At 38.4% G+C, this 12,065-nt stretch overlaps 2 protein-coding genes across 2 annotated transcripts; one reads left to right on the top strand and one right to left on the bottom strand.

The window, feature by feature from the left end:
- Positions 1-377: 377 nt before the first annotated feature.
- Positions 378-10,560, bottom strand: LOC145229107 (uncharacterized). The gene is made up of 11 exons (XM_080094371.1): positions 10,342-10,560; positions 10,138-10,239; positions 9,821-9,967; positions 6,435-6,711; positions 5,917-6,099; positions 5,726-5,852; positions 5,440-5,587; positions 5,166-5,289; positions 4,968-5,055; positions 2,182-2,416; positions 378-982 (listed from the first exon to the last, which is right to left on the bottom strand). The coding sequence occupies exons 1-11, from the start codon at positions 10,495-10,497 to the stop codon at positions 833-835; spliced, it is 1,737 nt and encodes a 578-aa protein (XP_079950497.1). The 5' UTR covers positions 10,498-10,560; the 3' UTR covers positions 378-832.
- Positions 2,828-5,501, top strand: LOC145229108 (uncharacterized). The gene is made up of 2 exons (XM_080094372.1): positions 2,828-3,741; positions 4,112-5,501. The coding sequence occupies exons 1-2, from the start codon at positions 2,983-2,985 to the stop codon at positions 4,535-4,537; spliced, it is 1,185 nt and encodes a 394-aa protein (XP_079950498.1). The 5' UTR covers positions 2,828-2,982; the 3' UTR covers positions 4,538-5,501.
- Positions 10,561-12,065: the final 1,505 nt, after the last annotated feature.

Genomic DNA, 12,065 nt, shown 5'->3' with positions numbered 1-12,065 from the left:
GTCCAGTGTTAGCTTCAGCTATTTCAGACAGAAGTTAAAGCAGTGCAGCAAATAATGTCAATTCAAATAACAATATGGTTTCCAACCGGGGAGGAATTCCTTCGAAAAATTGTAAAACTTAAAGGATGGAATTTATCTTAATTTTTACATGTGGTTTTGGTAGACGAGCTACTTATAGAAATAATGACTCGTGAAGTTGATGAAAGGCCTAATGTTAAATGATTTTTATATGATTTAGCATCTACTATGTTGTTTATTAGGAAGGAATGAAAATGTTTTGAATTGTTAAGTAAGGAATTCGTCGGAAAATGTTGGAAATCACTACTTTAAGCACCTCCTCTAGAAGCATACATGCTAGCTAATAATAAATGGAACAGTTTTTAACAAAACAGCTTTTATTTCTTCAATGAAAACAACGTTAAAAAGGTTAGTTTGGGGCACACAATCGGCAGCGTTCAAAGAAATAAAAATGAGACAAATTGTTGCTTTAAGAACTTTGCTGTAAGTTTCTGGATGCCAGTTTTCTTAGCAATATCTTCTATACAGGAAAAGGCTTGCATAAAAACGGTTAAGTGTTAAAAAGCGTAATCATAACATCAGGAAATACATGCTGACATAAATAGAAAGGTAAATCACAGCGTACAGAGACCAATCACTTCATTATGTAAACTTGTTAAACGTTTGACTAAGCAATACAAAAACATACAAAAAACATAAAAACCACTTATTTTATCTATGGGAAAACCATGTCTTATCTTCAAATAGGTGTAAAGAGTGTGAAAAAATGTCCGCAGTATTTGGTAGATGGAGAAAAAATTGAGTACTTGATATGTTAGCGCTGGGTCTGGTATAAAATCTGCTTTCGTTGCATGGTCATTTTGGCAACGGCTTTGGCAAAATCCTTGGCGCTCTCTCGCTCCACAATCGGGTTCAAGGTTCGTGACCTTCGACTTCTAAGGTTATGACCTCCAACGATAACGCCCTGCACGACAGGCTGTATGTTAGCAATTAAAACTTTCAGCTGCTTACAGAAAGTTTCAAAATCTCCATGTTTTGTTTAAAATGCCATTTTTTTGTTTGGCACAGCAGCATAACGTTTTGCAAGCAAGCTTAAGTACAATCTGTTAGTTAAATGTGACCATTCAGTAGAAATGGGCTGAACCGAGCCAGAATCCGAGTACTCAGTACCGAGCATCGCAATTTTTGAAGCTCGGCTGAGTAGTCGTATGAACTATAAGCCGAGCATCAGACAAAAAGTTCGAATTTATTCTAAACTAAATTGAAAATACGCAATTCCTATGAAACCGTATTACTAATTGATTACTTGCTTATTGCACAACAATGTAATGGGCGAGTTACTAACGGATTTGTTGACATCACAACACGACGTGTGATTTGTTCACTGCTAACGTACGAAAGTAGTGTTTTATTTTGGTCCCGAAGAACAAAAAGTGACTGTTTTTGATAGCATCAAATGGTGGAAACACGCATACTTAAAAGTGTTTTTAATTAGTTGCTGTTGTTTGCACAAACACAAACATTTTACTTGGTGGCAAGTGTTTGGCCGAGCACCGAGCGTTACTGTCAGATGCTCGGTGCTCGAGCAAACAGAACATTTGCAGTTCTGGCGCATCCCTAACGTTCTGAATCTAACAGAAGTTAATAGATATACATTCAACAAAAATAGCATTTAATCTAAACCGTCTGCTAATATGAACGTATATTCCGTACCATGATCAGCCCTAAAGCATTCATAAATGTCGAACTGGCGATATCCTACTACGAAACCGGCTTGTGCAGCAATAGACGTTATTCGACTTGAGGTGGGGTTACCACGGAGCCTATATGTAACTGGTAAAGCGCCAGCCCCGGGTAGGCTACTGTCGTGAGTTTTGCCATAAGCTTTTAGCCCATTGCCATGCGGAAATGCCTAGGAGACCTACATGTTTCGGTATGGTATGGCACATGGTTTAAAGAACGTGAGAATATAACCTCCGAAAAGGGTAAATGTGATCAGATTGTAGTGGTATTTCAATTACAAACCCCAACCCGAACAGCTCTAACCGTCATCCCGTTTAAAAGTACGCTAAACTATTTTTTTGCATGAAGTATATTCATGTCTAAAACAGTGGTAATAAGGGGTATATATGCGGTGTTTAGTATAACCGCTTAAAACGTTACCTCGGCCTGTGCAACGCTCTCATTCAACTGGTCGATGATTGACATATCAGAAGACACACTTGATCTTCGTGATCTTCTGCGTCCTCCTGATGGGGTGGCCGGGCTGGTTTCCCTGTGAGGTGTGGAGGACCTTCGAAATGACCTGATCATTGCTGCAACACTGTCTGAATCTCCTCCCAGGGATGAAGATCCACGACTGTATCCAGTTCGGTAGCTGGAGTAGGAAGATTCAGAGCTGGATAACACAAAAATGCAAATGATAAAGATCAAGTAATTAGGTTTTTACATGCGTTTGTTTAAACAAGGATGGTATTGGCCTAGCAGAGACAGTTTCAAGGCAGTCGGCTGGTAACAATGCTTTTTTGCTTTTGTTTTTACGTTTTTGATAGTCTATAATGTAAAATGTCTTAATTGATACGATGTGCCATAAGTGTAAAATATGAAAATGTAACAACGGCGCATGTAACCAGAAAAAAACATAACAGTTGACTTTAAAAACTTCCAAACCATTCTTCGCCTTGGCACCTTAGTCATGCACACAGAATTGTAAATTGGATACAAGCACAATGGAAACAACGGAATTTGGCGCGTTCAACAGCCCATAGATCGAGTAGCAACAAGTGGTCCCCTTCAGAACAGCGTTTACAGGCACTGTATCGAATATCATGACAGGTAACTAGATAGGGGTTTTAATACAATAGAAAGGCGTGGTACATATTCAAACCTTACGACGCTTTTTGGACAGTCACTAAACCAGGCTGCTTCATATTGGTGCTGCTGGTGCTATACAGAACAGAAAACATGTCAAGTAAAGACCAAGTAAGTGTGGATTTAGCTAAACCAGCCGGGTTCTTTAAAGGCTCCTTCGGATACCGTATGTCGAAAAAGGTCGCAGAGCTTACACAAGTCGTGCATATGCTGTTCACCAAGAACCATGAACGCGAAATAGAGATAGACGAAATGAAGGAACAATTCAGAAGCGAGATTGGGCGCATGGGCAAATTGGTCAAGTCCTATTTGGAAACGACAGAATACAAAGTCCGCGAGATGGAACGCCAGAGCAAACGACAAGTTAATCATGTGACTGACAATCGCACGCAGGTGCTGCATGAAGCCCAAGACCGACTGGAGGTATGCAAGCAGGACCTCTTGGAAGAAAAAATGGAAACAGCCCGTTTAAGGGACCTCCTCACCCGCGCGCATAAGGATAATGAACGGGTAAAGGGTGGACATGCAAAAGTCGCCGAACAGTTGTTGGACTCTAGCAGAAAACTTGAAAAGTGCTTAGAACAGTTGGATCACTACAAAAAAGCGAATCGCGTTGCTGACGATCGCGTAAAAACGGTGGAGAAGTTTTTATCGGAGGCAAAAGGACAACTGCAAAACCGGGAGGCAGAGCTGCGAGGAGCCCAACAGCAGATTTTGAAAGTCAACAAGATGTTGGATGAGAGCAACAGAGGCGTGGATGAGCTGACGCGAAAACTTCAGGCGCTGGAAGCGGAGATGAGTCTGTTTAGAAGACAAGCAAAGCAGAATGGACATGGAAAGGGAAGGTTACAGGTAAGTGATGGTCTGATACAGGTTGGCAAGAATGCAGCTTTCGTTGGAGGTTATAACCTTAGAAGTCGAAGGTCATCAACCTTGAACCCGATAGGGGAGCGAGAGACCGCCAAGAAATTTACCAAAGCTGTTGCCAAAATGACTATTTTTTTAACTAATTTGTATTTACTTTAAAAGAAATTAATACGTCCTCAAGGATAAAATTCAATATATTAACCATTGCTCGGCTAATTTACTTTTGTTGGCGACTTGCAAATCCATTGACAGTTTTGTACCAAATAAAATGAAATAGCGTAAGTTTTTATGCCACTTCTAGGAATGATCGACTTCAGGATTCACATTATCATAAACCTCTTTTTATTGTCGTTAGGATGCCGCTAGAGGGCGACAAAGCGACGTGGAATGTTGTCGCGAGCATTCGGAAGAACTAGAACGAGCAAGACGCGAAATTGAACGATTACGAATGGAGATCACAAACCGAGAGGGAAATTTCAATAGAGTCTTCACCAAATTTCAACCTGTCATCGTATCAAACGAAAACAAAAGTCGGTCGCTAGGCAACGAGAGCGACCTTCTGATGGTGACAACCACACCTACTGGACAGAATAGAGCACGCAAGGACAGAGCAATGTTACCATACATTGGAGGTCCTGACAGTGATGTATTTAACAGTCAAACGCCATCTTCAGTCTCATCCATGTCCACCGGACTGGTAATGGCTGGACAGCATGGAAAAAAGAATGGCGAGCAGGAAAGACCAAATCAGAAGTTTCGACTTATTTTTACAAACCAATAGTGCACTGGGCTGAAATTATGCGATTTATATGTTAGTTGAGATTTTACAGAATTGTTTTCTGCGTTAATTTATTTGTCTTTGTCCAAAGTTTGGAGTATTTTCATACCTTGTAGTTTTGTTGTTGAATTTTTGTCCTTTTCGACATGCGATATTTATTTTAATTTTAAAATTTTTATCTGGAATCAGCGTTCACGCAGACCAGCTCTCACTGAATACTAATATATGAGACATAGTCATCAATAGGCCTGGTGTATTATAAATCTTGTATTAAAAGGCAGATTTTTTGGCAAATATGTGTTCCTAACGTTGTCACTCTTTTTAGCTAACAACATGTAACCTGTGGCTGGCATGTCATAACTCTATACACAAAGCTTATCCAAAAAGCCCATTTCTTCTTGTCATTAAAAACTACCCTGTTTAGTGAACTCACCTGCTATCATCAGCAACAAATGTGTGATCTTCTTCATCAGACATAAGATGTGAATTCAACATTGAGGCATTTGTTGTGTATGAAGAATCTTAATGCATAGAAAGCCATTAGCTAAAAATGCATAAAAATTATACCACAACAGTAAATTGTACACGCTGTTGATTTTGTAACGTACTTGCGATGAAAAAATGGTATTACCTGCAACATTGCTTGTAAGGGTGGTTATAAGCTGGTCATCAACATGTGTTAGTTGGTTGTGTGTAGATACACTGTGAGTGCTAAGCAGGGCTGGAACATTTGCAAAGTTATTCTTGGCTAAATCCTGCAAAAGTGCAAGAATACTGTAAACTGTCACAGATTTTTTTTTTTTTTGTAGACAATGTTGAATATTTTTTTTCCTTACCAGAACAGCATGTAAATGTAATACACAACAAGCAATAAACAAATATGCCAACATTAACAAAATCTTTACCCCGTTTGCCTGCTTCTGTGGTGTTTTTGACATTGTTTGGTTGTGAAAACTTTGTGTTCCCTGTTCTTTAAGAATTTCCTGAAGCTCTTTATTCTGTCTCTTTATCTCATTCAGCAGCTGATTGTTAATTTTGTTGTAATCTTTGTATCTGAAAAAGTTATAACACCCAATGTAATTTCAGGCTGTTTGGTACCCCAAACAAAAACAAAATGTCACAACATACGACATAAATATTTAAGGACAATACAAAAAGACAACGTAGTAAAACACCATATCACACACCTACCTTATAATACAAATAAACATGACAATGAAGGATATGATACTATAGGTCTTTCTACATAGCCACATATCATTGTACAAGGTTTCAGGTAAGATTGTGTTTTCAGGAACTCCCTCTGTGCTACTAGAGACTGTTAAACAAATGCACTGATTAAATATCAAAAAACAGCTTGGTAAAACTACACAAAATCTTACTCATATGGTAGTTGACAATTGCTCTTTCAGTAAGGAAGTTCATTGTAAGCAAAATAAATAGCCAAAGTCTAGCAGAAGCTGATCTGTGAGTTGATGTCAGAATATATGCAAGCAAAGCTGCTCCCACGTAAAATGCAAATGTGTAGACACTGGTAAATTCACCAAGGACAGTTTTTTGTAGTGCTGTGAAAAAAAATTGAAACTGATCAAGTTAATATGCTTAAATATTAAAAACTTGATGTAGTGTTTCTCATCCCCCAGGAAGAATTCTCCAATTAATTGAGCATCCTGTTGCTACAAACAATATTTGTTATTTTGCAGATTCATAAAGTCCAACCAAGACTCATTATGGTGACACAAAAATTGTTCAAACCAAGATAGTTTAATGAAACACTAATATGAAAAACTATTTTTACACAATTTAAAACATAATTGCGCAAGTTGGGTTGATCTGACTAAATATATCGACAATTTTAGGCTACATGACATTGAATTTAATTTCCTTAAATCTTCCTTACTTGCAACTCTGTCAAAAACTTCCGCAAACAATGCTCGTTGCTCTCTAATAATGCCTTTAGTTTCCTCATGTGAGCGTTGGACATCAAGAACAGACCTCTGCATGTTTTCTCGCAACATCTGTTCATTTTTTAACATTTCTGCCTGGTTTTGTAAAGTAGCATTTTGTCTAGCAACCATCTCCAATGCTATTTCAGAGCTCTTCTCAAGTGAGGAGGCAACTTCTTCCGAGTTGTCAGCAAGTCTTGAAATGGTTGTTTCCGTGGATTCATGCCAAACCTAAAGAAATGAGTCAAGATGAACATCAATTCTTAACTGGGATCAGCTCTGAAGTGTTCATGCAGACCAGCGATCAAGGCACACTCATGTATAAATCATAGTATGTCCAATGTTTTTTACTGTGTAACTAGCCAAGCTATGTGTAAATTGGACAATGCAAGCCAAGTAGAGTGTAAGCACAAAAGCTACTACCAGAGACTTGATGGTAAACATAGATTCTGAAGCGTCGCTTCAGCAATATCTTTGGAGCTACAGTAGGAAAAAAGGTTATAATATCATCATATGTTTGATTTTTAATACAAGCAAGGTTAACAATTATAGTATTCATAGAGATAATTGCAATGTTGCACCTAATCTATGTTATGTAACATAACCTAAAAATGCTTTTCTAAACCCCAACTAGAAGGGTGGCTTAGCACATATTTCCCTTGCATATACACTATAACCTATTTTAAAACATTAATATATTTCCTACACTTATTTATGTATGGGTCCCATACATAGGCGCCCACTTGCCAAAATCGGCGGGGAGGCAGAATTTTATAACTTGGTAAAGACAGAAATATTTCCCCCCGGCCGTCACCTAATGTCGCAAATTACACTCTTTGCCGCGTGTTTCTCTTTTTAACATACATAAGCAGCTGATTTCAGCTGAACTATAGTATGTTTATGCAACAACGCGAAAACGCGTGTAAATAAGCCATATGAATCGTTCACATAAATCGTTTACGTTTCTAGGTCGATTGGTACGTTTAAAACGTGTTGTCTATTATAGCAATGAGTTGTATGTAACGCATTTTTAGCTTTTAAGTTTAGTTTATTATCATAAATCAGGAGTCACCAAAGTACGGCTTGCGAAGATATTTTTTATTGATATATATCTTGGAAAAAAATGAGTTAAACGTTGAACATTAATTTGCTGCGAAAGTATTCCCACAACAACATGTGGGATTAAGTTTACCTAGTTTTACACTTCACAGGACGCATAACAATGATCTAAAGGCAGTTTGTTACATCACAGATAAGACTATAGGCAACAATGCTTTCGTTATTTTGCGCAAACAATTGCCTTTATTTGTCAATTGAGTAATGCCAGTCGGGGAGATAATTTATGCCAAATAATTTCGACAGTAGCGCTATCTGACTCTAGATAATATTGTAGTTTCTGATGGTCTAGTAAAGGCGCTTTGTAGACCATAGTTATCGAACGGCGCTGCGTTAGGGCTTGCAAGCTTTGTGGCCATCGAATGTCATTTTCTTATTATACAGCTCGCCGTGAAGTAAACTTGTTAACCCTTGCTTTCAACGGTGTTATGTTGAATTTGTGTCGATGTTGCTGACTAAGTTTTAGTAAACACTACTTACATGGTTTTACCCAATGGCCCTACATATAACGCTTGAAGTACGTACGTTTGTGACGTAACAAAATGCGTTTTTTTTTTCAGAAAGGCCTAGACAGTCGTTGACTGAGCAGTAGTTTCAGTTAGAACAAAACCGTATGCGCATCATTTTGTAAGTTAACGCAAAACTTGTTTATGACGTAGTAAGCGACGCAGATACCCGGGGAGGCGGCGCCTCCCCGCCTCCCCATAAGTGGGCGCCAGTGGTCCCATACCATCCACTGTCTTTTATAACCTTGGTTGTTTCTGCAAGCAGAAACTCATGGGTCCCCCACACATGCAAAGTTGTAAATAATGCATTTCAAGAGATAACGATGAGAAAGTTTGGTATTGTTAGGTCAAACACAGTGATCGGTACTTTACATAAATAAATATGTTATAAGGAGTACAAACTATTTAAACTCATTCCATTAATACAGTTTTGAAGGTTCTTCTATTTTATGGTCTATCTGAGAAAAAGGGTTAAATAGTGAGAAAATAGGCTAAAACACAATAATCGGCTCCTATTAATGGCAAATTTCACATGATGGTAGGGGGCTAGTGGAGTAAATGATAGAGCGACAGGGTTGAACACAAGAATCAACACCTATAAATGGGACACTCTACAAGCTATCTGAATTTTATTAAATTCTGACATTGTTTAAAAAATAACCTTTTTGGGGGGCTAGTGGGGTAAATGTTGGGGGAACAGGGTTGAACATAACAAACAACAACTATAAATAGCACACTCTATAAGCTGTCCAAATTTCATCCAATTCGGACAATGTTTAAAAAATTCACCCATTTTAGGGGGCTAGATACCCCTCTAGCCGGGTTAAGCACAACAATTGACACCTATAAATGACAAATTCTACAAGCTGTCCAAATTTCATCTAATCCCAACACCGTTTAAAAAACTGACCCATTTTAGGGGTTAGTGGGGTAACTGATGGGGTTCAACACCCAAACGTATGAAATATGAAATCACAATGACCCAATCAACAGTTGTGTAAGTTTTTATCCAAATCGGCCAATGTTTAAAACTCTGGCCACTAGAGGTGCTATAAGCAACATTCGTCAACGTTTCTGACGTCATAAGGCTGTTAACACCCCTCTGTTGCCATGTGCAAAAACGACCACCTAGTAATGCACAAACACAAGTAGCAAATGTTCTGTTGCCTTTATTATACCATTCTACCACAGAAATCTTTCGTTTGTGGTGCGCAGCAACGGGTCTAGCAGGGTAAATACTGGGGTTATCAAGTCAAACAAAGCAGATGGCACATCTGCATAACTATATCTACCATCTGTGAAAGTTTCATCCAAATTCATCAAAGATTTCATGTCAAAAGTGCATGGACAAACTTCATCGGAGAAAAAAAAAACAAAAAGAAAAAAAACAAAAAACAAACAAACATAGTGAAATCAAGTGAAATCTATTAATATAAAAGCCTTATTTCACAGCCAAACTGTACACTTGCAGTTTGTGGCTTTTTCCTAACAATTCTGGTACAAACGGGTTAAGGTATATACGTAACAAAAAATTAAGAATGTTCGTCAAAAATAGATCGGCTGTGAAAGTCAGGAATACGGAAGTACAATTTTATGTCGATTTGTCTGTTTTAAAACCAGAGTTTTATACCTTTCTTCAAGTTTAGACACTAATTTAGGCTTATTTTGTGTCTTTACTGTGATAAGTAGCTGTCCGTTCTTTACAACAATCATATTACCTGGCTTTGTAGGTGGAAGCATATCTGTTGGGTGTGTGTGAAGAATTCTGTGTATGAGTTAAATGCTGCATCATTTAACATTTTCTCTGATGCACATTCAGATATCGGTGTGTCAGGATCACATTCAGGAATGTCACGTCCAGCGCTCTGCAAAATTCAGGCAATTCAAGCACTTAAGTAAACATTTTTGTTAAAAATATTTTCCAAATGTGTGGATACAACATTAGTCATATTGAAGAGGCATTACAAAAACTACAAAACTCTCACTTCCTAGCCTCCCAGAAATTAGTAAAAGTAAATTCTAAAGATGAACGTACTTGCAAATGGCACCGAGCAAATGCATATGCAATTCTTCGCTGAATTTCATCACTCAAGTTGCGACATCCGGATTGCAGCTGCTCCAAAGCTTTTGTCCAACACTAAAAAAAGATAATGATTTTCAGTTGAGTTGCCAAAAAATCAAATTTATAAAGTTTATTTGAGATTTGGCATGTTCTGCTTTCTGTCTTTTGACACTTTACCTTTCCATAGCGCATATGCTTGGACTGTTCATAAATTCGCTGAAGTTGGCTTTTAGCGACTTGTGAATCTTCACCTTTTTGCACTTCAAACTGTGACGTTCTTGAAGCTAAAATGCAGTGCAGCAGCAAATAAAATATTATGTGCCTTAAATGCATGGCATAAGAACATTTATCGCATCAAGTTTTCTGCAAAAAAAACGCGTTGATTGCTTAACAACATAAGATTCCAAACATCAAGGGCAAGGGCGTTGCGAGAACTTCACGGTAAACGCTACCAAGAAGACAATGAGCAATAACTGTAAATTATCCGCCAAAAAAAGTTAAAACACAAGCGTTGTGCAAACACATATTTACAAGGTCGGTACAGTTGGCCTACACCTAAAGTTTCCTATTAAAGTGCAACTTTACCGGGTAGTTGTAGTTGCAGAAGGGAAAACACCTCAACGGTTGTTGTTAAAACATAGAAATCACTAACAACAAAATTTCTTAAAAGTGATTTTCAGACTGGATGCCGCGACTCTTTGGGGTGCCTCTTTAAGGGCATCTTAACGCGATTTCATCAGTTTAAATTTTTAATGTGCATTTATTTATGTTTTGCCTGACGAATGTCGACTGTAGTTATATTAGGGGGGTAAAATATCTACGTTTTGTGTGGCTGACTGCATGCGGCCAATTCTGTTTCTGCCAGCTAGCCAGGACATGACTTACCTTTATCGTGTCTTATTGAAGCAATCTATCATCCCAATTAGAGAAAGATTGCCGAAAAATTAGGCTACAAAGTGGCAATATTTGACATTTTTGGTTGGTGGGGTGCTCCAAGATTTTTTCATTATATTAAAGGTGCCGGTGGTTAAAAGTGTTAAAATCGTTGCATTCCGACCATAGCGTCGGTCAATCAACTGGCAAGTAGGAACACTCGTTTTAAGACGAGGTTACAAGCGTTTTGCACAAAATGTGCTTGGAGGTAATGCGCGCCCTTTAGTTAGGAAATCTGCGAACGGTCCAATCAGCGAATTTACTGCCATTGTAGCCTATAGGCTACTGGCAAACTTACTGGTAAATTTTGACTTCTGCACATTTTTAATAAAGTTCCGCACATTTGAACGTGAACAATATAAAAAATAGTGCACACATATAAACGCGTACATGTAAGGCCAAGGATGCACGTATTCATTCGCACTTGGTGCTACCGCTTTCGCTGCAATGACCGTCCGGTCCACGCAAAGCAACACTTTGTTTTTGTAAACTGTAACACTACAGCGTACAGCAGAAAATATTATCATTGTTGCACAAAACTTTGTCATAAAATCCTGCACTAAAAGTCAGTAAGAATGCCATTGGGAACATAGTAGCCCAGTTATTTTTAATATATTGCCGTAAACTATGCAGATTGCAGAGATCACGTGTAAAGTGAATATTTTTGGTTATTTAATTCGTACACTGATGATGGCATGAGCAAAACTTTCAAAATTAAGGCATTTCACGTTTTACGTCCATTTTGGCTATGAATTTTGTCATCAATTTGTACCAATTCTACAATACAAAACAAATCAGATGGCCCAGTTTTACGACTTTTTTGTATTGCAACTTCAGACGCTTGATATAGACCACAATGCGGCGCGCAGTGTCCGCAAATGAACCCATTGGGATAGCTCGCACCGGCGCAAAGAGGTCGTTTTGTTTTGCCTCTTGCGCAGCAACGTCTGGCGGAAAGCACCGCAGCT

The sequence above is a fragment of the Phallusia mammillata genome, chromosome 5, assembly GCF_965637545.1.
Source record: "Phallusia mammillata chromosome 5, kaPhaMamm4.hap1.1, whole genome shotgun sequence".
NCBI lineage: Eukaryota > Metazoa > Chordata > Ascidiacea > Phlebobranchia > Ascidiidae > Phallusia > Phallusia mammillata.
This window is presented reverse-complemented; position numbering and strand designations above follow the sequence as displayed.

Excerpts from the sequence above, each read along its gene's own strand:
- LOC145229108 (XM_080094372.1), top strand. The coding sequence starts at position 2,983 with ATGTCAAGTAAAGACCAAGTAAGTGTGGATTTAGCTAAACCAGCCGGG. Across the intron at positions 3,742-4,111 it reads ATGGAAAGGGAAGGTTACAG|GATGCCGCTAGAGGGCGACA; the intron begins GTAAGTGATGGT and ends TATTGTCGTTAG.
- LOC145229107 (XM_080094371.1), bottom strand. The coding sequence starts at position 10,497 with ATGCATTTAAGGCACATAATATTTTATTTGCTGCTGCACTGCATTTTA. Across the intron at positions 10,240-10,341 it reads AGCATATGCGCTATGGAAAG|TGTTGGACAAAAGCTTTGGA; the intron begins GTAAAGTGTCAA and ends ATCTTTTTTTAG. Across the intron at positions 5,290-5,439 it reads CACAGAAGCAGGCAAACGGG|GATTTAGCCAAGAATAACTT; the intron begins GTAAAGATTTTG and ends GCACTTTTGCAG.